Source organism: Salvelinus fontinalis, chromosome 38 (assembly GCF_029448725.1).
Source record: "Salvelinus fontinalis isolate EN_2023a chromosome 38, ASM2944872v1, whole genome shotgun sequence".
Taxonomy (NCBI): domain Eukaryota; kingdom Metazoa; phylum Chordata; class Actinopteri; order Salmoniformes; family Salmonidae; genus Salvelinus; species Salvelinus fontinalis.
Window position 1 is genome coordinate 1,042,930 of NC_074702.1, and position 26,616 is coordinate 1,069,545.

The 26,616-nt window shown below is 47.0% G+C and overlaps 1 protein-coding gene across 4 annotated transcripts in view; it reads left to right on the forward strand.

Annotated features, from left to right (window-relative positions):
- nbeal2 (neurobeachin-like 2) overlaps positions 1 to 26,616 on the forward strand; it is a 126,395-nt gene that overhangs the window by 52,695 nt on the left and 47,084 nt on the right. For all 4 annotated transcript variants that reach the window (XM_055902953.1, XM_055902954.1, XM_055902957.1 and 1 more), the window contains 8 exons: positions 2,150 to 2,269; positions 5,538 to 5,868; positions 6,932 to 7,014; positions 10,193 to 10,285; positions 10,656 to 10,833; positions 11,813 to 11,946; positions 20,789 to 20,948; positions 23,029 to 23,131. In XM_055902953.1, the coding sequence (XP_055758928.1) occupies positions 2,150 to 2,269; positions 5,538 to 5,868; positions 6,932 to 7,014; positions 10,193 to 10,285; positions 10,656 to 10,833; positions 11,813 to 11,946; positions 20,789 to 20,948; positions 23,029 to 23,131 (1,202 nt within the window). The remainder of the gene's footprint in view (positions 1 to 2,149; positions 2,270 to 5,537; positions 5,869 to 6,931; positions 7,015 to 10,192; positions 10,286 to 10,655; positions 10,834 to 11,812; positions 11,947 to 20,788; positions 20,949 to 23,028; positions 23,132 to 26,616) is intronic.

The following is a 26,616-nucleotide window of genomic DNA, read 5'->3' on the forward strand; positions in this document are numbered from 1 at the left end:
TCCTGCCAAGGCAGCAGATACTCTTCCTGGGGTTTATTATGGATCCTCATTAGTTCCTGCCAAGGCAGCAGCTACTCTTTCTGGGGTTTATTATGGATCCTCATTAGTTCCTGCCAAGGCAGCAGCTACTCTTCCTGGGGTCCAGCAACATGAAGACAGTTATATACAATTTAAAATATGACATGACATTACATTACATTTCATAACACGTTTCACAACACATTAAGTGTGTTTCCTCAAACCACTACTCCCAGACCACTACTCCCAGGCCACTACTCCCAGACCACTACTCCCAGACCACTACTCCCAGACCACTACTCCCAGACCACTACTCCCAGGCCACTACTCCTAGACCACTACTCCTAGACCACTACTCCCAGGCCACTACTCCCAGGCCACTACTCCCAGGCCACTACTCCTAGACCACTACTCCCAGGCCACTACTCCTAGACCACTACTCCCAGACCACTACTCCCAGACCACTACTCCCAGACCACTACTCCCAGGCCACTACTCCTAGACCACTACTCCCAGGCCACTACTCCCAGGCCACTACTCCCAGACCACTACTCCCAGACCACTACTCCCAGGCCACTACTCCCAGGCCACTACTCCCAGGCCACTACTCCTAGACCACTACTCCCAGGCCACTACTCCCAGACCACTACTCCCAGGCCACTACTCCCAGACCACTACTCCCAGGCCACTACTCCCAGACCACTACTCCCAGACCACTACTCCCAGGCCACTACTCCCAGACCACTACTCCCAGACCACTACTCCCAGACCACTACTCCCAGGCAACTACTCCCAGACCACTACTCCCAGACCACTACTCCCAGACCACTACTCCCAGACCACTACTCCCAGACCACTACTCCCAGACCACTACTCCCAGGCCACTACTCATTTACATTTACATTACATTTAAGTCATTTAGCAGACGCTCTTATCCAGAGCGACTTACAAATTGGAAAGTTCATACATATTCATCCTGGTCCCCCTGTGGGGAATGAACCCACAACCCTGGCATTCCCCGTGGGGAATGAACCCACAACCCTGGCGTTGCAAGCGCCATGCTCTACCAACTGAGCCACACGGGACCTCCCAGACCACTACTCCCAGGCCACTACTCCATTCGGGACGCAATCAGAGATCGAGACACAGCCTCTCAATTACGAAGTTGATTCCCCATCTTATCTGACTGTCCTGGTGTAAGCTGGGATCAGCCAGTTAGCTGCTGGGCCATCTGTTCACTACAGCTGTGTTGTTACTCTAATGAATGATCATCATCAGGGACTGTTTAATAATGGATGTTTAACTAGTTCATGACACACTCATGTTTCTAGATTCTGGAGAAAGCACAATAATCTAGCAGGCATACCTTGCATAGAAGTCATATTTTACCTGCAATATATTGAGTAAAGACTATTTTCTCCTTCTCGCTCGCTCGCTCGCTCTCTCTCTCTCTCGCTCGCTCTCTCTCTCGCTCGCTCTCTCTCTTCTCGCTCTCTCTCTTCTCGCTCTCTCTCTTCTCGCTCTCTCTCTCTTGCTCTCTTCTCTCTCTCTGTCTCTCTTCTCGCTCTCTCTTCTTCCTCTCACTCCCTCTCTCTCCTCCCTCTCTCTCCTCCTCTCTCTCTTCCTCTCGCTCTCTCCTACTCCCTCTCTCTCCTCCCTCTCTCTCCTGCTCTCTCTCTCTCTCTTCTCGCTCTCCTCTCTCTCTCTTCTCTCTCGCTCTCTCTCTCTTCTCGCTCTCCTCTCTCTCTCTTCTCTCTCTTCTCTCTCTTCTTCTCACTCTCTCTTCCACCCTCTCCTCCACCCTCTCTCTCCTCCACCCTCTCTCTCCTCCACCCTCTCGCTCTCTCTTCTCGCTCTCTCCTCCACCCTCTCTCTCCTCCACCCTCTCGCTTTCCCTCTTCTCGCTCTCTCTCTTCCTCTTCTCGCTCTCTCCTCCTCCCTCTCTCTCCTCCCCTCTCTCTCCTCTCTCTCTCTCTTCTCGCTCTCTCTCTTCTTCCTCTCGCTCTCTCCTCCCTCTCGCTCTCTCTCTTCTTCCTCTCGCTCTCTCCTCCTCCCTCTCGCTCGCTCTCTCTCTTCTCCCTCTCGCTCTCCTCCCTCTCTCTTCCTCTCGCTCTCTCTCTTCTCCCCACAGCACTCTGTGGATATAGTCCATGTTGCCGGCCGCCGTCCCTTCGGTCAGAATCTGGTCACCATCTACATCGATGGAGAACAGCGCAAGACAGCCCAGCTCCGATTCCCCTCGCTCAATGAGGTGAGAGACTGAGACAATGGGGTGAAGGACATTACTGAATTAGGGAAGCAAAATATGATTGGAATAGGACAAAATATGTCTGGATTAGGACATAGGCTGAGAGCAAAGTGCGAAAGACAGACATAGAAAATTGAAAGACAATTGTTTATGATCATCAATTGTCTCTTGTTGTTAGATTTAAAAAAAAAAATTTTTAAATACATTTTACATCTGTTCTGTTTTCATGGTAACTGTTGAAACCTGAGGTCTTGCTGGGTCCATTACTGCTGCATTAGCCATCCTGGATCCATTACGGCTGCATTAGCCATCCTGGGTCCATTACTGCTGCATTAACCATCCTGGGTCCATTACTGCTGAATTAGCCATCATGGGTCCATTACTGCTGCAGTAGCCATCCTGGGTCCTTTACGGCTGCATTAGCCATCCTGGGTCCTTTACGGCTGCATTAGCCATCCTGGGTCCATTACTGCTGCATTAGCCATCCTGGGTCCTTTACGGCTGCATTAGCCATCCTGGGTCCATTACGGCTGCATTAGCCATCCTGGGTCCTTTACGGCTGCATTAGCCATCCTGGGTCCATTACTGCTGCATTAGCCATCCTGGGTCCATTACTGCTGCATTAGCCATCCTGGGTCCATTACGGCTGCATTAACCATCCTGGGTCCATTACTGCTGCATTAACCATCCTGGGTCCATTACTGCTGAATTAACCATCCTGGGTCCATTACTGCTGCATTAACCATCCTGGGTCCATTACTGCTGCATTAACCATCCTGGGTCCATTACTGCTGCATTAGCCATCCTGGGTCCATTACGGCTGCATTAGCCATCCTGGGTCCATTACGGCTGCATTAACCATCCTGGGTCCATTACTGCTGCATTAGCCATCATGGGTCCATTACTGCTGCATTAGCCATCATGGGTCCATTACTGCTGCATTAGCCATCATGTTTCCATTACTGCTGCATTAGCCATCCTGGGTCCATTACTGCTGCAGTAGCCATCCTGGGTCCATTACTGCTGCATTAGCCATCCTGGGTCCATTACTGCTGCATTAGCCATCCTGGGTCCATTACGGCTGCATTAGCCATCCTGGGTCCATTACGGCTGCATTAGCCATCCTGGGTCCATTACTGCTGCATTAACCATCCTGGGTCCATTACTGCTGCATTAACCATCCTGGGTCCATTACTGCTGCATTAGCCATCCTGGGTCCATTACGGCTGCATTAACCATCCTGGGTCCATTACTGCTGCATTAGCCATCATGGGTCCATTACTGCTGCATTAGCCATCATGGGTCCATTACTGCTGCATTAGCCATCCTGGGTCCATTACTGCTGCAGTAGCCATCCTGGGTCCATTACTGCTGCATTAGCCATCCTGGGTCCATTACTGCTGCATTAGCCATCCTGGGTCCTTTACGGCTGCATTAGCCATCCTGGGTCCATTACTGCTGCATTAGCCATCCTGGGTCCATTACGGCTGCATTAACCATCCTGGGTCCATTACTGCTGCATTAACCATCCTGGGTCCATTACTGCTGAATTAACCATCCTGGGTCCATTACTGCTGCATTAACCATCCTGGGTCCATTACTGCTGCATTAACCATCCTGGGTCCATTACTGCTGCATTAGCCATCCTGGGTCCATTACGGCTGCATTAGCCATCCTGGGTCCATTACGGCTGCATTAACCATCCTGGGTCCATTACTGCTGCATTAGCCATCATGGGTCCATTACTGCTGCATTAGCCATCATGGGTCCATTACTGCTGCATTAGCCATCATGTTTCCATTACTGCTGCATTAGCCATCCTGGGTCCATTACTGCTGCAGTAGCCATCCTGGGTCCATTACTGCTGCATTAGCCATCCTGGGTCCATTACTGCTGCATTAGCCATCCTGGGTCCATTACGGCTGCATTAGCCATCCTGGGTCCATTACGGCTGCATTAGCCATCCTGGGTCCATTACTGCTGCATTAACCATCCTGGGTCCATTACTGCTGCATTAACCATCCTGGGTCCATTACTGCTGCATTAGCCATCCTGGGTCCATTACGGCTGCATTAGCCATCCTGGGTCCATTACGGCTGCATTAACCATCCTGGGTCCATTACTGCTGCATTAGCCATCATGGGTCCATTACTGCTGCATTAGCCATCATGGGTCCATTACTGCTGCATTAGCCATCCTGGGTCCATTACTGCTGCAGTAGCCATCCTGGGTCCATTACTGCTGCATTAGCCATCCTGGGTCCATTACTGCTGCATTAGCCATCCTGGGTCCATTACGGCTGCATTAGCCATCCTGGGTCCATTACGGCTGCATTAGCCATCCTGGGTCCATTACGGCTGCATTAGCCATCCTGGGTCCATTACGGCTGCATTAGCCATCCTGGGTCCATTACTGCTGCATTAACCATCCTGGCTCCATTACTGCTGCATTAGCCATCCTGGGTTTCAGGAAGAGTTGTGGATTCGAGTCACATGACTTGGACTCGAGTCTGACTCGAGTCACAAATTTGGTGACTTGAGACTCGACTTGATAGAAAATAAAATAACTTGACTTGGACTCGGGACTCGACTTTGACTTGAGACGGATTACTTTGAAATGATCTGGCCAGCTTTTGTAATGTTTTGTCACTCATTTTGTGGCACAGAGTCTACCTGGATTACACACAGACAGAGACAGTAGCCGCAGAATCACCCTTGCAACAAAAAAAAAGATTGGCTAGAGAAATGCACAACACAGGTTGGGTGAGCTAGCGAACAGATTGCTGAACAGCTATAGGATCGGGTGCTGCACAAACCTCAAATTGTATGGAGAGAGAATTGCCTAAATAAATATGCAGCTCCAACAAAAAACGTGGTAATCAAGAATCTGTTACTGTTTACTCTGCAAGCTCACCAGCAATGGAGCAACTATTACCTAGCATAGGCCTACTGATCTTTTGGTATGTAACAATTGCTTGACATTTATAATTGACTTCCAAAGCTTTCATTTGGAATGTGTTGTTAAACTGAATTATTACTGTGGTGAAGACACACCATAGGAGTGGAGAGGGCTTTTTATCTCTTGATGGTACATCTCTTGTTGGTACAGGTCTTGATCGTACATCCTACTGGGTCTGACTGGGTGGATAGCTAACAGAAACACTACTATCTTGTCTAACTTTATCCTCCGTCCGTCCCTCCCTCCCTACACCCTCCTTTCTTGTTCACTCCCTACTCCCTCCCTCCTCCCTTCCTACACCCTCCCCCTGTAGCCTTTCACCTCCTGTTGTATTGGCTCAGCAGGCCACCGTACCACCACCACCACCACCTCCCCCACCCTGCCTCCCCCCTCCCTCCACCCGGCAGAGATGGGCTTCCCCGCCCACGCCCCCCCCATCACCCGCTCCCAGTCCTTCCCAGCCTCCTTTGCGGCGGGCCGCTGGGGGCCTGGGCCCCTGCATGACGCTCCCGTCCACACCATCCCCGCCGGGCTGCAGGACACGGAGTGGGGCACGCCCACCTCACTGGACGGGCTCCTGGGGACCGCCTTCATCTGTCATGAGGCCCTGCAGCCAGCGCACATCAAGGCCCTATACACTGCTGGTACACACACACACCAAGGCCCTATACACTGCTGGTACACACACACACACACACACACACACACACACACACACACACACACACACACACACACACACACACACACACACACACACACACACACACACACACACACACACACACACACACACACACACACACACACACACACACACACCAAGGCCCTATACACTGCTTGTACACACACACACCAAGGCCCTAAACACTGCTGGTACATACACACACACACACACACACACACACACACCAAGGCCCAATACACTAATGGTACACACACACACACACACCAAGGCCCTATACACTAATGGTACACACACACACTCCAAGGCCCGATACACTGCTGGTACACACACACACACACACACACTCCAAGGCCCGATACACTGCTGGTACATACACACACACCACGGCCCTATACACTAATGGTACACACACACACTCCAAGGCCCGATACACTGCTGGTACATACACACACACACACCAAGGCCCGATACACTGCTGGTACATACACACACACACACACACCAAGGCCCGATACACTAATGGTACACACACACACTCCAAGGCCCGATACACTGCTGGTACATACACACACACCAAGGCCCTATACACTAATGGTACATACACACACACCAAGGCCCGATACACTGCTGGTAGGATTAGGACTTAGTTTATTGTCCTGAGGGGTAATTGGTCTGAACATTAAAAAGTGCTGCTGCTTTCACATAGAATATCACATCATTTTACAGCATCAATCATATAAGCGCACCTCTTCCCACCCACACAAGGCTGTGACTTGGTGGTCAGTTCCACATGGTTTAAGGCCTACTGGCCAGACTCCAGTTGTTGTCTTCTACCCTCTTCTACATCTGTCTACCCTACTAGTTAGTCGTTTTATTTAATGGGGGACCAAACATGGTATACAGTACACACTGTACACACACTAGCTAGGCCACACACACTAGGGCCATACATTCTGCAGGTATCTACACACACCCAACACACTATATATAGTAACCTTGTAACCCTCCCTCCCTCCCAGGCCCCAACCATGTGTCCCTGTTCAAGGCAGATGGAGAGCTGTCGGACCTCAACAGTAAACTGCTTCTCTACTACACTCCTCAGGTGGGCGGCTCACTCACAGGCTCCTCCCAGACACAGGCTCCTCCCAGACACAGGCTCCTTCCAGACACAGGCTCCTCCCAGACACAGGCTCCTCCCAGACACAGGCTCCTTCCAGAAAACAGTTACAATGTTACATAGTTACAATGTACTAAAAACAAGTATTAACACTGTAGTAACAGCAGATTGTAACGCTGTACTAAACAGGTAGTAACGCTGTACTAAACAGGTAGTAACACTGTACTAAAACAGGTAGTAACGCTGTACTAAACAGGTAGTAACGCTGTATTAAACAGGTAGTAACGCTGTACTAAACAGGTAGTAACGCTGTATTAAACAGGTAGTAACGCTGTACTAAACGGGTAGTAACGCTGTACTAAACAGGTAGTAACGCTGTACTAAACAGGTAGTAACGCTGTACTAAACAGGTAGTAACGCTGTACTAAACAGGTAGTAACGCTGTACTAAACAGGTAGTAACGCTGTACTAAACAGGTAGTAACGCTGTACTAAACAGGTAGTAACGCTGTACTAAACAGGTAGTAACGCTGTACTAAACAGGTAGTAACGCTGTACTAAACAGATAGTAACGCTGTACTAAACGGGTAGTAACACTGTACTAAACGGGTAGTAACGCTGTACTAAACAGGTAGTAACGCTGTACTAAACAGGTAGTAACGCTGTACTAAACAGGTAGTAACGCTGTACTAAACGGGTAGTAACGCTGTACTAAACGGGTAGTAACGCTGTACTAAACAGGTAGTAACGCTGTACTAAACAGGTAGTAACGCTGTACTAAACGGGTAGTAACGCTGTACTAAACAGGTAGTAACGCTGTACTAAACGGGTAGTAACGCTGTACTAAACGGGTAGTAACGCTGTACTAAACAGGTAGTAACGCTGTACTAAACAGGTAGTAACGCTGTACTAAACGGGTAGTAACGCTGTACTAAACGGGTAGTAACGCTGTACTAAACGGGTAGTAACGCTGTACTAAACAGGTAGTAACGCTGTACTAAAACAGGTAGTAACGCTGTACTAAACGGGTAGTAACGCTGTACTAAACAGGTAGTAACGCTGTACTAAACAGGTAGTAACGCTGTACTAAACAGGTAGTAACGCTGTACTAAACGGGTAGTAACGCTGTACTAAACAGGTAGTAACGCTGTACTAAACAGGTAGTAACGCTGTACTAAAACAGGTAGTAACGCTGTACTAAACAGGTAGTAACGCTGTACTAAACAGGTAGTAACACTGTACTAAACAGGTAGTAACGCTGTACTAAACAGGTAGTAACGCTGTACTAAACAGGTAGTAACGCTGTACTAAACAGGTAGTAACACTGTACTAAACAGGTAGTAACGCTGTACTAAACAGGTAGTAACGCTGTACTAAACAGGTAGTAACGCTGTACTAAACAGGTAGTAACGCTGTACTAAACGGGTAGTAACGCTGTACTAAACAGGTAGTAACGCTGTACTAAACAGGTAGTAACACTGTACTAAACAGGTAGTAACGCTGTACTAAACAGGTAGTAACGCTGTACTAAACAGGTAGTAACGCTGTACTAAACAGGTAGTAACACTGTACTAAACGGGTAGTAACGCTGTACTAAACAGGTAGTAACGCTGTACTAAACAGGTAGTAACGCTGTACTAAACAGGTAGTAACGCTGTACTAAACAGGTAGTAACGCTGTACTAAACAGGTAGTAACGCTGTACTAAACAGGTAGTAACGCTGTACTAAACAGGTAGTAACGCTGTACTAAACAGGTAGTAACGCTGTACTAAACAGGTAGTAACGCTGTACTAAACAGGTAGTAACGCTGTACTAAACAGGTAGTAACACTGTACTAAACAGGTAGTAACGCTGTACTAAACAGGTAGTAACGCTGTACTAAACGGGTAGTAACACTGTACTAAACAGGTAGTAACGCTGTACTAAACGGGTAGTAACGCTGTACTAAACAGGTAGTAACGCTGTACTAAACAGGTAGTAACGCTGTACTAAACAGGTAGTAACGCTGTACTAAACAGGTAGTAACACTGTACTAAACGTGTAGTAACGCTGTACTAAACGTGTAGTAACGCTGTACTAAACAGGTAGTAACGCTGTACTAAACAGGTAGTAACGCTGTACTAAACAGGTAGTAACGCTGTACTAAACAGGTAGTAACGCTGTACTAAACAGGTAGTAACGCTGTACTAAACAGGTAGTAACGCTGTACTAAACGGGTAGTAACGCTGTACTAAAACAGGTAGTAACGCTGTACTAAACAGGTAGTAACGCTGTACTAAACAGGTAGTAACGCTGTACTAAACAGGTAGTAACGCTGTACTAAACAGGTAGTAACGCTGTACTAAACAGGTAGTAACGCTGTACTAAACAGGTAGTAACGCTGTACTAAAACAGGTAGTAACGCTGTACTAAACAGGTAGTAACGCTGTACTAAACAGGTAGTAACGCTGTACTAAACAGGTAGTAACGCTGTACTAAACAGGTAGTAACGCTGTACTAAACAGGTAGTAACGCTGTACTAAACAGGTAGTAACGCTGTACTAAACAGGTAGTAACGCTGTACTAAACAGGTAGTAACGCTGTACTAAACAGGTAGTAACGCTGTACTAAACAGATAGTAACGCTGTACTAAACAGGTAGTAACGCTGTACTAAACAGGTAGTAACGCTGTACTAAACAGGTAGTAACGCTGTACTAAACAGGTAGTAACGCTGTACTAAACAGGTAGTAACGCTGTACTAAACAGGTAGTAACGCTGTACTAAACGGGTAGTAACGCTGTACTAAACGGGTAGTAACGCTGTACTAAACAGGTAGTAACGCTGTACTAAACGGGTAGTAACGCTGTACTAAACAGGTAGTAACGCTGTACTAAACAGGTAGTAACGCTGTACTAAACAGGTAGTAACGCTGTACTAAACAGGTAGTAACGCTGTACTAAAAACGGGTAGTAACGCTGTACTAAACAGGTAGTAACGCTGTACTAAACAGGTAGTAACGCTGTACTAAACAGGTAGTAACGCTGTACTAAACAGATAGTAACGCTGTACTAAACAGGTAGTAACGCTGTACTAAACAGGTAGTAACGCTGTACTAAACAGGTAGTAACGCTGTACTAAAAACGGGTAGTAACGCTGTCATTAAAACACTTGTATTTGTCTCAGGCCTTCAAGAGTCAGATCTGTGTGGACCTGTCTCCTAACCACCAGTATGACGGCAGACTGACAGGCCACAGGGTGGTGAACTGGGACATCAAGGTGTGTTGCTATTCTGTTAACCAAGAGCTCAGTAAACTAGTTGGACCTGGCTCTGACAACATCACTGTGCTTGGGGGAGGGTTCCTCGAGTGACAAGACTGTGACTGTGTGTATGTCTCTGTGTCTGACTGTGTGTATGACTGTGTGTATGTCTCTGTGTGTGTATGTATGTATGTCTCTGTGTCTGACTGTGTGCATGGCTCTGTGTCTGACTGTGTGTGTATGTATGTATGTCTCTGTGTCTGACTGTGTGTATGTATGTATGTCTCTGTGTGTATGACTGTATGTATGTCTCTGTGTCTGACTGTGTGTATGTCTCTGTGTCTGACTGTGTGCATGTATGTATGTTTCTGTATGTGTATCCCTGTAGGATGTGTTGAACACAGTGGGGGGCATGGGGGTTCTACTGCCCCTCCTGGAACAGGTGTGTGAGGCAGAGCAGGCGGAGGGAGGAGGTCAGGAGACGTCAGACCTGCTGGGTCCAGAACTAACCTGTAGCTCCTCTCGGGGGCCTGTCGGCATGCTGCTGCCACTGGGCAAGTCCTCCGGTCAGTAGCCTGTACAGGGTCCAGTGTGTGTCTACTGCTGTATGTGTGTGTTGGAGATAATACAGAGACAGATATATTATACTCTATTGTCAACTAGGGGGTTCCAGCCCTGAATGCTAATTGGCTGAAACAGCATTTCAGCCATGTGTATATCACACAATATACCCACAGGTATACTTGTTTACTGCCCTAATTACATTGGTAACCAGTTTATAATAGCAATAAGGCACCTCTGGGATTTGTGGTATATGGCCAATATACCACGGCTAAGGGCTGTGTCCAGGCTGTACTCCGCTTTGGGTTGTGCGTAAGAACAGCCCTTAGTCATGGTATATTTAAGCAATAAGCCAGAGGGGATGTGATATAAGGTCAATATACCACGGCTAAGGGCCGTGACACCCCCAAGGTGCCTTACTGCTATTATAAACTGGTTACCAACATAATTAGAACAGTAAAAATAAATGTTTTGCAATACCACGGCTTTCAGCCAATCAACATTCAGGGCTCGAATCAGTTCGATCCCCGAATGCTTATTGGCTAACAGTTGTGGTATATCAGACCGTATACCATGGGTATAACAAAACATGTATTTTTACTGCTCTAATTATGTTGGTAACCAGTTTATAATAGCAGTAAGGCACCTCGGGGGTGCCACGGCCCTTAGCCGTGGTATATTGGCCTTATATCACACCCCCTCTGGCCTTGTTGCTTAATTGACATACTTTGCAAGGTCAGTGGGTGTTAAAGAGCTACGTTACTGGGAATACTGATTGAATTGAGTAGTTTGGACATTTTGATTGTGGAAATGGTGCTCCGTGAACACTGATGAAGCACTATCATACTCAATAGGCTTATTTTACATCAATTAGTGTGTGTGTGTGTGTGTGTGTGTGTGTGTGTGTGTGTGTGTGTGTGTGTGTGTGTGTGTGTGTGTGTGTGTGTGTGTGTGTGTGTGTGTGTGTGTGTGTGTGTGTCTCAGATGGTCGGCTGGAGAGGAACAGTGTAGCAGCCTTCCTGCTGATGGTGAAGAATCTGATTCGTCATCACCCAGTCAACCAGGAGAGCCTACTGAACTGCCACGGACCCAGCATTATAGGAGCCATGCTCACTAAGGTACTGGCCCATTATAGAAGCCATGCTCACTAAGGTCCTAGCCCATTATAGGAGCCATGCTCACTAAGGTACTGGCCCATTATAGAAGCCATGTTCACTAGGGTACTGGCCCATTATAGGAGCCATGCTCACTAAGGTACTGGCCCATTATAGGAGCCATGCTCACTAAGGTACTGGCCCATTATAGGAGCCATGTTAACTAAGGTACTGGCCCATTATAGGAGCCATGTTCACTAGGGTACTGGCCCATTATAGGAGCCATGTTCACTAAGGTACTGGCCCATTATAGGAGCCATGTTCACTAGGGTACTGGCCCTTTATAGGAGCCATGTTCACTAAGGTCCTGGCCCATTATAGGAGCCATGTTCACTAGGGTACTGGCCCGTTATAGGAGCCATGTTCACTAGGGTACTGGCCCGTTATAGGAGCCATGCTCACTAAGGTACTGGCCCATTATAGGAGCCATGTTTACTAGGGTACTGGCCCATTATAGGAGCCATGTTCACTAGGGTACTGGCCCGTTATAGGAGCCATGCTCACTAGGGTACTGACCCGTTATAGGAGCCATGTTCACTAGGGTACTGGCCCGTTATAGGAGCCATGCTCACTAGGGTACTGACCCGTTATAGGAGCCATGTTCACTAGGGTACTGGCCCGTTATAGGAGCCATGCTCACTAAGGTACTGGCCCGTTATAGGAGCCATGTTCACTAGGGTACTGGCCCGTTATAGGAGCCATGCTCACTAAGGTACTGGCCCGTTATAGGAGCCATGTTCACTAGGGTACTGGCCCGTTATAGGAGCCATGCTCACTAAGGTACTGGCCCGTTATAGGAGCCATGTTCACTAGGGTACTGTCAGTAAACAATGGGAATGACTTAGATTTAAGTAGCCCTTCTGAAGGGCGTGAGACGCTCCCATTCATTTCAATGAAGCCTGGACATAAGTAGCATGGCTCCAGGAGAGGTGCTGGCGCTGCTCAGGGTAAAATGATGCACTGGTTCTACTTTCAACAATTCAACGCACGGCTCTTGCCTGAGAACACTAGATAAAGTGGCGTGTACTCTGCTCTCGCCTGCACAAGTTACTCATCCAGCGTAGCAGCTAAAACCTGGGTCATGTTGTTGTGTGTAGATGTGTATCCATAGTAGCTAATGTCCAGACCAGAGACACCATCATCCTACAGTACTATAGCAGCTAATGTCCAGACCAGAGCCATCATCATCCTACAGTACTGTAGTGGCTAATGACCAGACCAGAGCCATCATCATCCTACAGTACTGTAGTGGCTAATGTCCAGACCAGAGCATCATCATCCTACAGTACTGTAGCAGCTAATGTCCAGACCAGAGACACCATCATCCTACAGTACTGTAGTGGCTAATGACCAGACCAGAGCCATCATCATCCTACAGTACTATAGCAGCTAATGTCCAGACCAGAGCATCATCATGCTACAGTACTGTAGTGGCTAATGTCCAGACCAGAGCATCATCCTACTGTGCTGTAGTGGCTAATGTCCAGACCAGAGCATCATCATCCTACAGTACTATAGTAGCTAATGTCCAGACCAGAGACACCATCATCCTACAGTACTGTAGTGGCTAATATCCAGACCAGAGCATCATCATCCTACAGTACTGTAGTGGCTAATGTCCAGACCAGAGCATCATCATCCTACAGTACTGTAGTAGCTAATGTCCAGACCAGAGACACCATCATCCTACAGTACTGTAGTAGCTAATGTCCAGACCAGAGCATCATCATCCTACAGTACTGTAGTAGCTAATGTCCAGACCAGAGCATCATCATCCTACAGTACTGTAGCAGCTAATGTCCAGACCAGAGACACCATCATCCTACAGTACTGTAGTGGCTAATGTCCAGACCAGAGCCATCATCATCCTACAGTACTGTAGTAGCTAATGACCAGACCAGAGCCATCATCATCCTACAGTACTGTAGTAGCTAATGACCAGACCAGAGCCATCATCATCCTACAGTACTATAGCAGTTAATGTCCAGACCAGAGACACCATCATCCTACAGTACTGTAGTAGCTAATGTCCAGACCAGAGCATCATCATCCTACAGTACTGTAGTAGCTAATGACCAGACCAGAGCCATCATCATCCTACAGTACTATAGCAGTTAATGTCCAGACCAGAGACACCATCATCCTACAGTACTGTAGTAGCTAATGTCCAGACCAGAGCATCATCCTACTGTACTGTAGTGGCTAATGTCCAGACCAGAGCATCATCCTACTGTACTGTAGCAGCTAATGTCCAGACCAGAGCCATCATCATCCTACGGTACTGTAGTAGCTAATGACCAGACCAGAGCATCATCATCCTACAGTACATTCCAGAGGAGGTTTCTAGGAGCGTAGAGGAAGGGGGGCTGGTGGTGTGACAGGATATGAGGGTATATATGACTGCTGGGCTGAGCATCCTGTTAGGAAACCCTGCTCTAACAATCTCACACAATTACCCCTAAACACACACACACACGCAGACACGCATACAAACACAACACACACACAATGTCACACTGACTCCCCCACTCACACACTCACACCTCTCACACACACACCCCTCATACACACACCCCTCATACACACACAGTGACTCCCAGTCATAGTACCACACTGTCACACACCATGTCACGTTGAGAGTGACTTCCTCAACGACAGACAGTTTTACCTGACTTAGTCATTTAACCTTGGTTCCTCTGATTCTCCCTACAGTAGGACAGGTAAAACAAACACATCTTGGTTCCTCTGATTCTCCCTACAGTAGGACAGATAAACAGTACAAACACACCTTGGTACCTCTGATTCTCCCTACAGTAGGACAGATAAACAGTACAAACACACCTTGGTTCCTCTGATTCTCCCTACAGTAGGACAGATAAAACAAACACACCTTGGTTCCTCTGATTCTCCCTACAGTAGGACAGATAAACAGTACAAACACACCTTGGTTCCTCTGATTCTCCCTACAGTAGGACAGATAAACAGTACAAACACACCTTGGTACCTCTGATTCTCCCTACAGTAGGACAGATAAACAGTACAAACACACCTTGGTACCTCTGATTCTCCCTACAGTAGGACAGATAAAACAAACACACCTTGGTTCCTCTGATTCTCCCTACAGTAGGACAGATAAACAGTACAAACACACCTTGGTTCCTCTGATTCTCCCTACAGTAGGACAGATAAACAGTACAAACACACCTTGGTTCCTCTGATTCTCCCTACAGTAGGACAGAGAAACAGTACAAACACACCTTGGTTCCTCTGATTCTCCCTACAGTAGGACAGATGACACAAACACACCTTGGTTCCTCTGATTCTCCCTACAGTAGGACAGATAAAACAAACACACCTTGGTTCCTCTGATTCTCCCTACAGTAGGACAGATAAAACAAACACACCTTGGTTCCTCTGATTCTCCCTACAGTAGGACAGATAACACAAACACACTTTGGTTCCTCTGATTCTCCCTACAGTAGGACAGAGAAACAGTACAGACACACCTTGGTACCTCTGATTCTCCCTACAGTAGGACAGATAAAACAAACACACCTTGGTTCCTCTGATTCTCCCTACAGTAGGACAGAGAAACAGTACAAACACACCTTGGTTCCTCTGATTCTCCCTACAGTAGGACAGATAACACAAACACACCTTGGTTCCTCGGATTCTCCCTACAGTAGGACAGAGAAACAGTACAAACACACCTTGGTTCCTCTGATTCTCCCTACAGTAGGACAGAGAAACAGTACACACACACCTTGGTTCCTCTGATTCTCCCTACAGTAGGACAGAGAAACAGTACAAACACACCTTGGTTCCTCTGATTCTCCCTACAGTAGGACAGATAAAACAAACACACCTTGGTACCTCTGATTCTCCCTACAGTAGGACAGATGACACAAACACACCTTGGTTCCTCTGATTCTCCCTACAGTAGGACAGATAAACAGTACGAACACACCTTGGTTCCTCTGATTCTCCCTACAGTAGGACAGATGATACAGTACGAACACACCTTGGTACCTACATTTACATTTACATTTAAGTCATTTAGCAGACGCTCTTATCCAGAGCGACTTACAAATTGGTGCATTCACCTTATGACATCCAGTGGAACAGCCACTTTACAATAGTGCATCTAAATTTTTTAAGGGGGGGGGGGGGGGGGGGCAGAAGGATTGCTTTATCCTATCCTAGGTATTCCTTGAAGAGGTGGGGTTTCAGGTGTTTCCGGAAGGTGGTGATTGACTCCGCTGTCCTGGCGTCGTGAGGGAGTTTGGGAAGGTTGAACACCAGACGGGCTGCGGCGTTCTGGATGAGTTGTAGGGGTTTAATGGCACAGGCAGGGAGCCCAGCCAACAGCGAGTTGCAGTAATCCAGACGGGAGATGACAAGTGCCTGGATTAGGACCTGCGCCGCTTCCTGTGTGAGGCAGGGTCGTACTCTGCGGATGTTGTAGAGCATGAACCTACAGGAACGGGCCACCGCCTTGATGTTAGTTGAGAACGACAGGGTGTTGTCCAGGATCACGCCAAGGTTCTTAGCGCTCTGGGAGGAGGACACAATGGAGTTGTCAACCGTGATGGCGAGATCATGGAACGGGCAGTCCTTCCCCGGGAGGAAGAGCAGCTCCGTCTTGCCGAGGTTCAGCTTGAGGTGGTGATCCGTCATCCACACTGATATGTCTGCCAGACATGCAGAGATGCGATTCGCCACCTCTGATTCTCCCTACAGTAGGACAGATAAAACAAACACACCTTGGTACCTCTGATTCTCCCTACAGTAGGACAGATAAAACAAACACACCTTGGTACCTCTGATTCTCCCTACAGTAGGACAGATAAAACAAACACACCTTGGTACCTCTGATTCTCCCTACAGTAGGACAGATAAAACAAACACACCTTGGTTCCTCTGATTCTCCCTACAGTAGGACAGATAAAACAAACACACCTTGGTACCTCTGATTCTCCCTACAGTAGGACAGATAAAACAAACACACCTTGGTACCTCTGATTCTCCCTACAGTAGGACAGATAAAACAAACACACCTTGGTTCCTCTGATTCTCCCTACAGTAGGACAGATAAAACAAACACACCTTGGTTCCTCTGATTCTCCCTACAGTAGGACAGATAAAACAAACACACCTTGGTACCTCTGATTCTCCCTACAGTAGGACAGATAAAACAAACACACCTTGGTTCCTCTGATTCTCCCTACAGTAGGACAGATAAAACAAACACACCTTGGTACCTCTGATTCTCCCTACAGTAGGACAGATAAAACAAACACACCTTGGTACCTCTGATTCTCCCTACAGTAGGACAGATTAAACAAACACACCTTGGTTCCTCTGATTCTCCCTACAGTAGGACAGATAAAACAAACACACCTTGGTACCTCTGATTCTCCCTACAGTAGGACAGATAAAACAAACACACCTTGGTTCCTCTGATTCTCCCTACAGTAGGACAGATAAAACAAACACACCTTGGTTCCTCTGATTCTCCCTACAGTAGGACAGATAAAACAAACACACCTTGGTACCTCTGATTCTCCCTACAGTAGGACAGATAAAACAAACACACCTTGGTTCCTCTGATTCTCCCTACAGTAGGACAGATAAAACAAACACACCTTGGTTCCTCTGATTCTCCCTACAGTAGGACAGATAAAACAAACACACCTTGGTACCTCTGATTCTCCCTACAGTAGGACAGATAAAACAAACACACCTTGGTACCTCTGATTCTCCCTACAGTAGGACAGATAAAACAAACACACCTTGGTTCCTCTGATTCTCCCTACAGTAGGACAGATAAAACAAGCACACCTTGGTACCTCTGATTCTCCCTACAGTAGGACAGATAAAACAAACACACCTTGGTTCCTCTGATTCTCCCTACAGTAGGACAGATAAAACAAACACACCTTGGTTCCTCTGATTCTCCCTACAGTAGGACAGATAAAACAAACACACCTTGGTACCTCTGATTCTCCCTACAGTAGGACAGATAAAACAAACACACCTTGGTACCTCTGATTCTCCCTACAGTAGGACAGATAAAACAAACACACCTTGGTTCCTCTGATTCTCCCTACAGTAGGACAGATAAAACAAACACACCTTGGTACCTCTGATTCTCCCTACAGTAAGACAGATAAAACAAACACACCTTGGTTCCTCTGATTCTCCCTACAGTAGGACAGATAAAACAAACACACCTTGGTTCCTCTGATTCTCCCTACAGTAGGACAGATAAAACAAACACACCTTGGTTCCTCTGATTCTCCCTACAGTAGGACAGATAACACAAACACACCTTGGTTCCTCTGATTCTCCCTACAGTAGGACAGATAACACAAACACACCTTGGTTCCTCTGATTCTCCCTACAGTAGGACAGATAAACAGTACAAACACATCTTGGTTCCTCTGATTCTCCCTACAGTAGGACAGATAAACAGTACAAACACACCTTGGTTCCTCTGATTCTCCCTACAGTAGGACAGATAAAACAAACACACCTTGGTTCCTCTGATTCTCCCTACAGTAGGACAGATGATGCAGACACACCTTGGTTCCTCTGATTCTCCCTACAGTAGGACAGATAAAACAAACACACCTTGGTTCCTCTGATTCTCCCTACAGTAGGACAGATAAACAGTACAAACACACTTTGGTTCCTCTGATTCTCCCTACAGTAGGACAGATAAACAGTACAGACACACCTTGGTACCTCTGATTCTCCCTACAGTAGGACAGATAAACAGTACAAACACACCTTGGTACCTCTGATTCTCCCTACAGTAGGACAGATGACACAAACACACCTTGGTTCCTCTGATTCTCCCTACAGTAGGACAGATAAAACAAACACACCTTGGTTCCTCTGATTCTCCCTACAGTAGGACAGATAAAACAAACACACCTTGGTTCCTCTGATTCTCCCTACAGTAGGACAGATAACACAAACACACCTTGGTTCCTCTGATTCTCCCTACAGTAGGACAGATAACACAAACACACCTTGGTTCCTCTGATTCTCCCTACAGTAGGACAGAGAAACAGTACAAACACATCTTGGTTCCTCTGATTCTCCCTACAGTAGGACAGATAAACAGTACAAACACACCTTGGTTCCTCTGATTCTCCCTAAAGTAGGACAGATAAAACAAACACACCTTGGTTCCTCTGATTCTCCCTACAGTAGGACAGATGATGCAGACACACCTTGGTTCCTCTGATTCTCCCTACAGTAGGACAGATAAAACAAACACACCTTGGTTCCTCTGATTCTCCCTACAGTAGGACAGATAAACAGTACAAACACACTTTGGTTCCTCTGATTCTCCCTACAGTAGGACAGATAAACAGTACAGACACACCTTGGTACCTCTGATTCTCCCTACAGTAGGACAGATAAACAGTACAAACACACCTTGGTACCTCTGATTCTCCCTACAGTAGGACAGATAAACAGTACAGACACACCTTGGTACCTCTGATTCTCCCTACAGTAGGACAGATAAACAGTACAGACACACCTTGGTTCCTCTGATTCTCCCTACAGTAGGACAGATAAACAGTACAAACACACCTTGGTTCCTCTGATTCTCCCTACAGTAGGACAGATAAACAGTACAAACACACCTTGGTTCCTCTGATTCTCCCTACAGTAGGACAGAGAAACAGTACAAACACACCTTGGTTCCTCTGATTCTCCCTACAGTAGGACAGATAAAACAAACACACCTTGGTTCCTCTGATTCTCCCTACAGTAGGACAGATAACACAAACACACCTTGGTTCCTCTGATTCTCCCTACAGTAGGACAGATAAACAGTACAAACACACCTTGGTTCCTCTGATTCTCCCTACAGTAGGACAGATAACACAAACACACCTTGGTTCCTCTGATTCTCCCTACAGTAGGACAGAGAAACAGTACAAACACACCTTGGTTCCTCTGATTCTCCCTACAGTAGGACAGATAACACAAACACACCTTGGTACCTCTGATTCTCCCTACAGTAGGACAGATAAAACAAACACACCTTGGTTCCTCTGATTCTCCCTACAGTAGGACAGATAAACAGTACAAACACACCTTGGTTCCTCTGATTCTCCCTACAGTAGGACAGATAAACAGTACAAACACACCTTGGTTCCTCTGATTCTCCCTACAGTAGGACAGATAAACAGTACAAACACACCTTGGTTCCTCTGATTCTCCCTACAGTAGGACAGATAAAACAAACACACCTTGGTTCCTCTGATTCTCCCTACAGTAGGACAGATAAACAGTACAAACACACCTTGGTTCCTCTGATTCTCCCTACAGTAGGACAGATAAACAGTACAAACACTTGTACATCTTGTCTCCCTTTTTAATCTTCTACCCTTCTCGTGTTACATGGAGCATGTTATGAGAAGCACATTTCTGCCAAAGTAGACAATCTCATCTCTCTCCCTCCCCGTCTCTCTCTCTCTCTCTCCCTCCCCATCTCTCTCTCTCTCTCTCTCTCTCTCTCTCTCTCTCTCTCTCTCTCTCTCTCTCTCTCTCCCTCCCCATCTCTCTCTCTCTCTCTCTCTCTCTCTCTCCCTCCCCATCTCTCTCTCTCTCTCTCTCCCTCCCCGTCTCTCTCTCTCCCACCTCCGTCTCTCTCTCCCTCCCTCTCCCGTCTCTCTCTACCCTCCCCCGTCTCTCTCTCTCTCCCTCCCCCATCTCTCTCTCTCTCCCTCCCCCATCTCTCTCTACCCTCCCCATCTCTCCCTCTCCCATCTCTTTCTCCTAGGTCCCAGGTAGTATGATGGACATGTCTGTTCTGATGGCGTGTCAGTTCCTGTTGGAGCAGGTATCCAGTGAGGAGAACAGTCCGTTGCTCCTGCAGCTCTACCAACACCTGCTATTTGACTTCCGCATCTGGAGCAACAGCCACTTCGCTGTGTGTTTGGGTAAGAGCAGTCAGCCACTATAGCCTGGTAGCCAGTAGACTTCCGCATCTGGAGCAACAGCCACTTCGCTGTGTGTTTGGGTAAGAGCAGTCAGCCACTATAGCCTGGTAGCCAGTAGACTTCCGCATCTGGAGCAACAGCCACTTCGCTGTGTGTTTCCGTAAGAGAAGTCAGCCACTATACCCTGGTAGCCAGTAGACTTCTGCATCTGGAGCAGCAGCCACTTCGCTGTGTGTTTGGGTAAGAGCAGTCAGCCACTATACCCTGGTAGCCAGTAGACTTCCGCATCTGGAGCAACAGCCACTTCGCTGTGTGTTTGGGTAAGAGCAGTCAGCCACTATAGCCTGGTAGCCAGTAGACTTCCGCATCTGGAGCAGCAGCCACTTCGCTGTGTGTTTGGGTAAGAGCAGTCAGCCACTATAGCCTGGTAGCCAGTAGACTTCCACATCTGGAGCAGCAGCCACTTCGCTGTGTGTTTGGGTAAGAGCAGTCAGCCACTATAGCCTGGTAGCCAGTAGACTTCCACATCTGGTGCAGCAGCCACTTCGCTGTGTGTCTGGTTAAGAGCAGTCAGCCATTGTAGCCTGGTAGCCAGTAGACTACCACATCTGGAGCAGTAGCCACATCGCTGTCTGTCTGGGTAAGAGCAGTCAGCCACTGTAGCTTGGTAGCCAGTAGACTACCACATCTGGAGCAGCAGCCACTTCGCTGTGTGTCTGGTTAAGAGCAGTCAGCCATTGTAGCCTGGTAGCCAGTAGACTACCACATCTGGAGGAGCAGCCACTTTGCTGTGTGTCTGGGTAAGAGCAGTCAGCCATTGTAGCCTGGTAGCCAGTAGACTACCACATCTGGAGGAGCAACCACTTTGCTGTGTGTCTGGGTAAGAGCAGTCAGCCATTGTAGCCTGGTAGCCAGTAGACTACCACATCTGGAGGAGCAACCACTTCGCTGTGTGTTTGGGTAAGAGCAGTCAGCCACTATAGCCTGGTAACCAGTAGACTACCACATCTGGAGGAGCAGCCACTTCGCTGTGTGTTTGGGTAAGAGCAGTCAGCCACTATAGCCTGGTTGCCAGTTCTGTAGGCCTTTGAACATCAGAGTAGTTGTTGGCTACAGCAAAAACAGATCTGGGAGGGTTATGTCTAGCGTGTCGCCCCTACAGTGTGCAGGACTATCCCAGTATCAACAGACTTTGGTCGGCTCTGTCAAAGCGAACTCTGCCCCTTTCATATGCATGTAGCCCAGGGACATCTAGAGACAGACTGAGACATAACCCTTTGGTACAGAGGGAATATATTATCATAACCATTACCCACTGATACTGAATGAATCAATGCCCTCCAGGATGTAAGTCTGTACTCGCGACATCATATAAATGAATGCTGTTTTCCACTGGTACATTTTCAGACTGCATTGGCAATGACATAGAAGTGAAGGACTTGTGTCCTAAATAGCACCCTATTCCCTATATAGTGCACCACTACTTTTGGTAGTGCCTTAAATAGGGAATAGGGTGCCATTCGGGAGACAACCAATGTGTGCAATGTGTTGTCTGTGAAGGCCATGTTCAGTACCTCATATTGATGTGTTGTCTGTGAAAGCCATGTCTAGTACCTCATATTGATGTGTTGTCTGTGAAAGCCATGTCTAGTACCTCATATTGATGTGTTGTCTGTGAAAGCCATGTCTAGTACCTCATATTGATGTGTTGTCTGTGAAAGCCATGTCTAGTACCTCATATTGATGTGTTGTCTGTGAAAGCCATGTCTAGTACCTCATATTGATGTGTTGTCTGTGAAAGCCATGTCTAGTACCTCATATTGATGTGTTGTCTGTGAAGGCCATGTTCAGTACCTCATATTGATGTGTTGTCTGTGAAGGCCATGTCCAGTACCTCATATTGATGTGTTGTCTGTGAAAGCCATGTCTAGTACCTCATATTGATGTGTTGTCTGTGAAGGCCATGTTCAGTACCTCATATTGATGTGTTGTCTGTGAAGGCCATGTCCAGTACCTCATATTGATGTGTTGTCTGTGAAAGCCATGTCTAGTACCTCATATTGATGTGTTGTCTGTGAAGGCCATGTCCAGTACCTGTCGTCGGTGATCAAGGACAGGAAGCAGCGCATGAGGAAGAAGTATGGAGTGCAGTACATCCTGGATACCATACGGACACACTACAGGTACCTCAACAACCCTTTACACTACAGGTACCTCAACAACCATTTACACTACAGGTACCTCAACAACCCTTTACACTACAGGTACCTCAACACCCCTTTATACACTGCAGGTACCTCAACAACCATTTACACTACAGGTACCTCAACACCCCTTTATACACTGCAGGTACCTCAACAACCATTTACACTACAGGTACCTCAACACCCCTTTATACACTACAGGTACCTCAACAACCATTTACACTACAGGTACCTCAACAACCCTTTACACTACAGGTACCTCAACAACCCTTTACACTACAGGTACCTCAACAACCCTTTACACTACAGGTACCTCAACACCCCTTTATACACTGCAGGTACCTCAACAACCCTTTACACTACAGGTACCTCAACAACCCTTTACACTACAGGTACCTCAACAACCCTTTACACTACAGGTACCTCAACAACCCTTTACACTACAGGTACCTCAACAACCCTTTATACACTGCAGGTACCTCAACACCCCTTTATACACTGCAGGTACCTCAACAACCCTTTACACTACAGGTACCTCAACAACCATTTACACTACAGGTACCTCAACAACCCTTTACACTACAGGTACCTCAACAACCCTTTACACTGCAGGTACCTCAACAACCCTTTACACTACAGGTACCTCAACAACCCTTTACACTACAGGTACCTCAACAACCCTTTACACTACAGGTACCTCAACAACCCTTTACACTACAGGTACCTCAACAACCCTTTACACTGCAGGTGCCTCAACACCCCTTTATACACTGCAGGTACCTCAACAACCCTTTACACTACAGGTACCTCAACAACCCTTTACACTACAGGTACCTCAACACCCTTTACACTACAGGTACCTCAACAACCCTTTACACTACAGGTGCCTTTACACTACAGGTACCTCAACAACCCTTTACACTACAGGTACCTTTGCACTACAGGTACCTCAACAACCCTTTATACACTGCAGGTACCTCAACAACCCTTTACACTACAGGTACCTCAACAACCCTTTACACTGCAGGTACCTCAACAACCCTTTACACTACAGGTACCTCAACAACCCTTTACACTACAGGTACCTCAACAACCCTTTACACTGCAGGTACCTCAACAACCCTTTACACTACAGGTACCTCAACAACCCTTTACACTGCAGGTACCTCAACAACCCTTTACACTACAGGTACCTCAACAACCCTTTACACTACAGGTACCTCAACAACCCTTTACACTGCAGGTACCTCAACAACCCTTTACACTACAGGTGCCTTTACACTACAGGTACCTCAACAACCCTTTACACTACAGGTGCCTTTACACTACAGGTACCTCAACAACCCTTTACACTACAGGTACCTTTGCACTACAGGTACCTCAACAACCCTTTATACACTGCAGGTACCTCAACAACCCTTTACACTACAGGTACCTCAACAACCCTTTACACTGCAGGTACCTCAACAACCCTTTACACTACAGGTACCTCAACAACCCTTTACACTACAGGTACCTCAACAACCCTTTACACTGCAGGTACCTCAACAACCCTTTACACTACAGGTACCTCAACAACCCTTTACACTGCAGGTACCTCAACAACCCTTTACACTACAGGTACCTCAACAACCCTTTACACTACAGGTACCTCAACAACCCTTTACACTGCAGGTACCTCAACAACCCTTTACACTACAGGTGCCTTTACACTACAGGTACCTCAACAACCCTTTACACTGCAGGTACCTCAACAACCCTTTACACTGCAGGTACCTCAACAACCCTTTACACTACAGGTACCTCAACAACCCTTTACACTACAGGTACCCCAACAACCCTTTACACTACAGGTACCTCAACAACCTTTTACACTACAGGTACCTTTACACTACAGGTACCTCAACCATCCTTTCCACTACAGGTACCTCAACAACCCTTTACTCTACAGGTACCTCAACAACCCTTTACACTACAGGTACCTCAACAACCCTTTACACTACAGGTACCTTTACACTACAGGTACCTCAACAACCCTTTATACACTGCAGGTACCTCAACACCCCTTTATACACTGCAGGTACCTCAACAACCATTTACACTACAGGTAACTCAACAACCCTTTACACTACAGGTACCTCAACAACCCTTTACACTGCAGGTACCTCAACAACCCTTTACACTACAGGTACTTTTACACTACAGGTACCTCAACAACCCTTTACACTACAGGTACCTCAACAACCCTTTACACTACAGGTAACTCAACAACCCTTTACACTACAGGTACCTCAACAACCCTTTACACTACAGGTACCTCAACAACCCTTTACACTACAGGTACCTCAACAACCCTTTACACTGCAGGTACCTCAACAACCCTTTACACTACAGGTACCTCAACAACCCTTTACACTACAGGTACCTTTACACTACAGGTACCTCAACAACCCTTTACACTACAGGTACCTCAACAACCCTTTACACTGCAGGTACCTTTACACTACAGGTACCTCAACAACCCTTTACACTGCAGGTACCTCAACAACCCTTTACACTGCAGGTACCTCAACACCCCTTTATACACTGCAGGTACCTCAACAACCCTTTACACTACAGGTACCTCAACAACCCTTTACACTACAGGTACCCCAACAACCCTTTACACTACAGGTACCTCAACAACCCTTTACACTGCAGGTACCTCAACACCCCTTTATACACTGCAGGTACCTCAACAACCCTTTACACTGCAGGTACCTCAACAACCCTTTACACTACAGGTACCTCAACAACCCTTTACACTACAGGTACCTCAACAACCCTTTACACTACAGGTACCTCAACACCCCTTTACACTACAGGTACCTCAACAACCCTTTACACTACAGGTACCTCAACAACCCTTTACACTACAGGTACCTCAACAACCTTTTACACTGCAGGTACCTCAACAACCCTTTACACTACAGGTACCTCAACAACCCTTTACACTACAGGTACCTCAACAACCCTTTACACTACAGGTACCTCAACAACCCTTTATACTACAGGTACCTCAACAACCCTTTACACTGCAGGTACCTCAACAACCCTTTACACTACAGGTACCTCAACAACCCTTTATACTACAGGTACCTTTACACTACAGGTACCTCAACAACCCTTTACACTACAGGTACCTCAACAACCCTTTACACTACAGGTACCTCAACAACCCTTTACACTACAGGTACCTCAACAACCCTTTACACTACAGGTACCTCAACAACCCTTTACACTACAGGTACCTCAACAACCCTTTACTATGGTAATCATCATCTTAATGACACAAATGACGAGGCCTCCATTCAGATGGCAAAACAATGTATGATAGATGTATGTACATGTTGATGTACACTGTTGTTTGTATGCCCCCATATGTACATCATCTGATTTGTTGATCTCTGTGTGCCTGTGTGCTC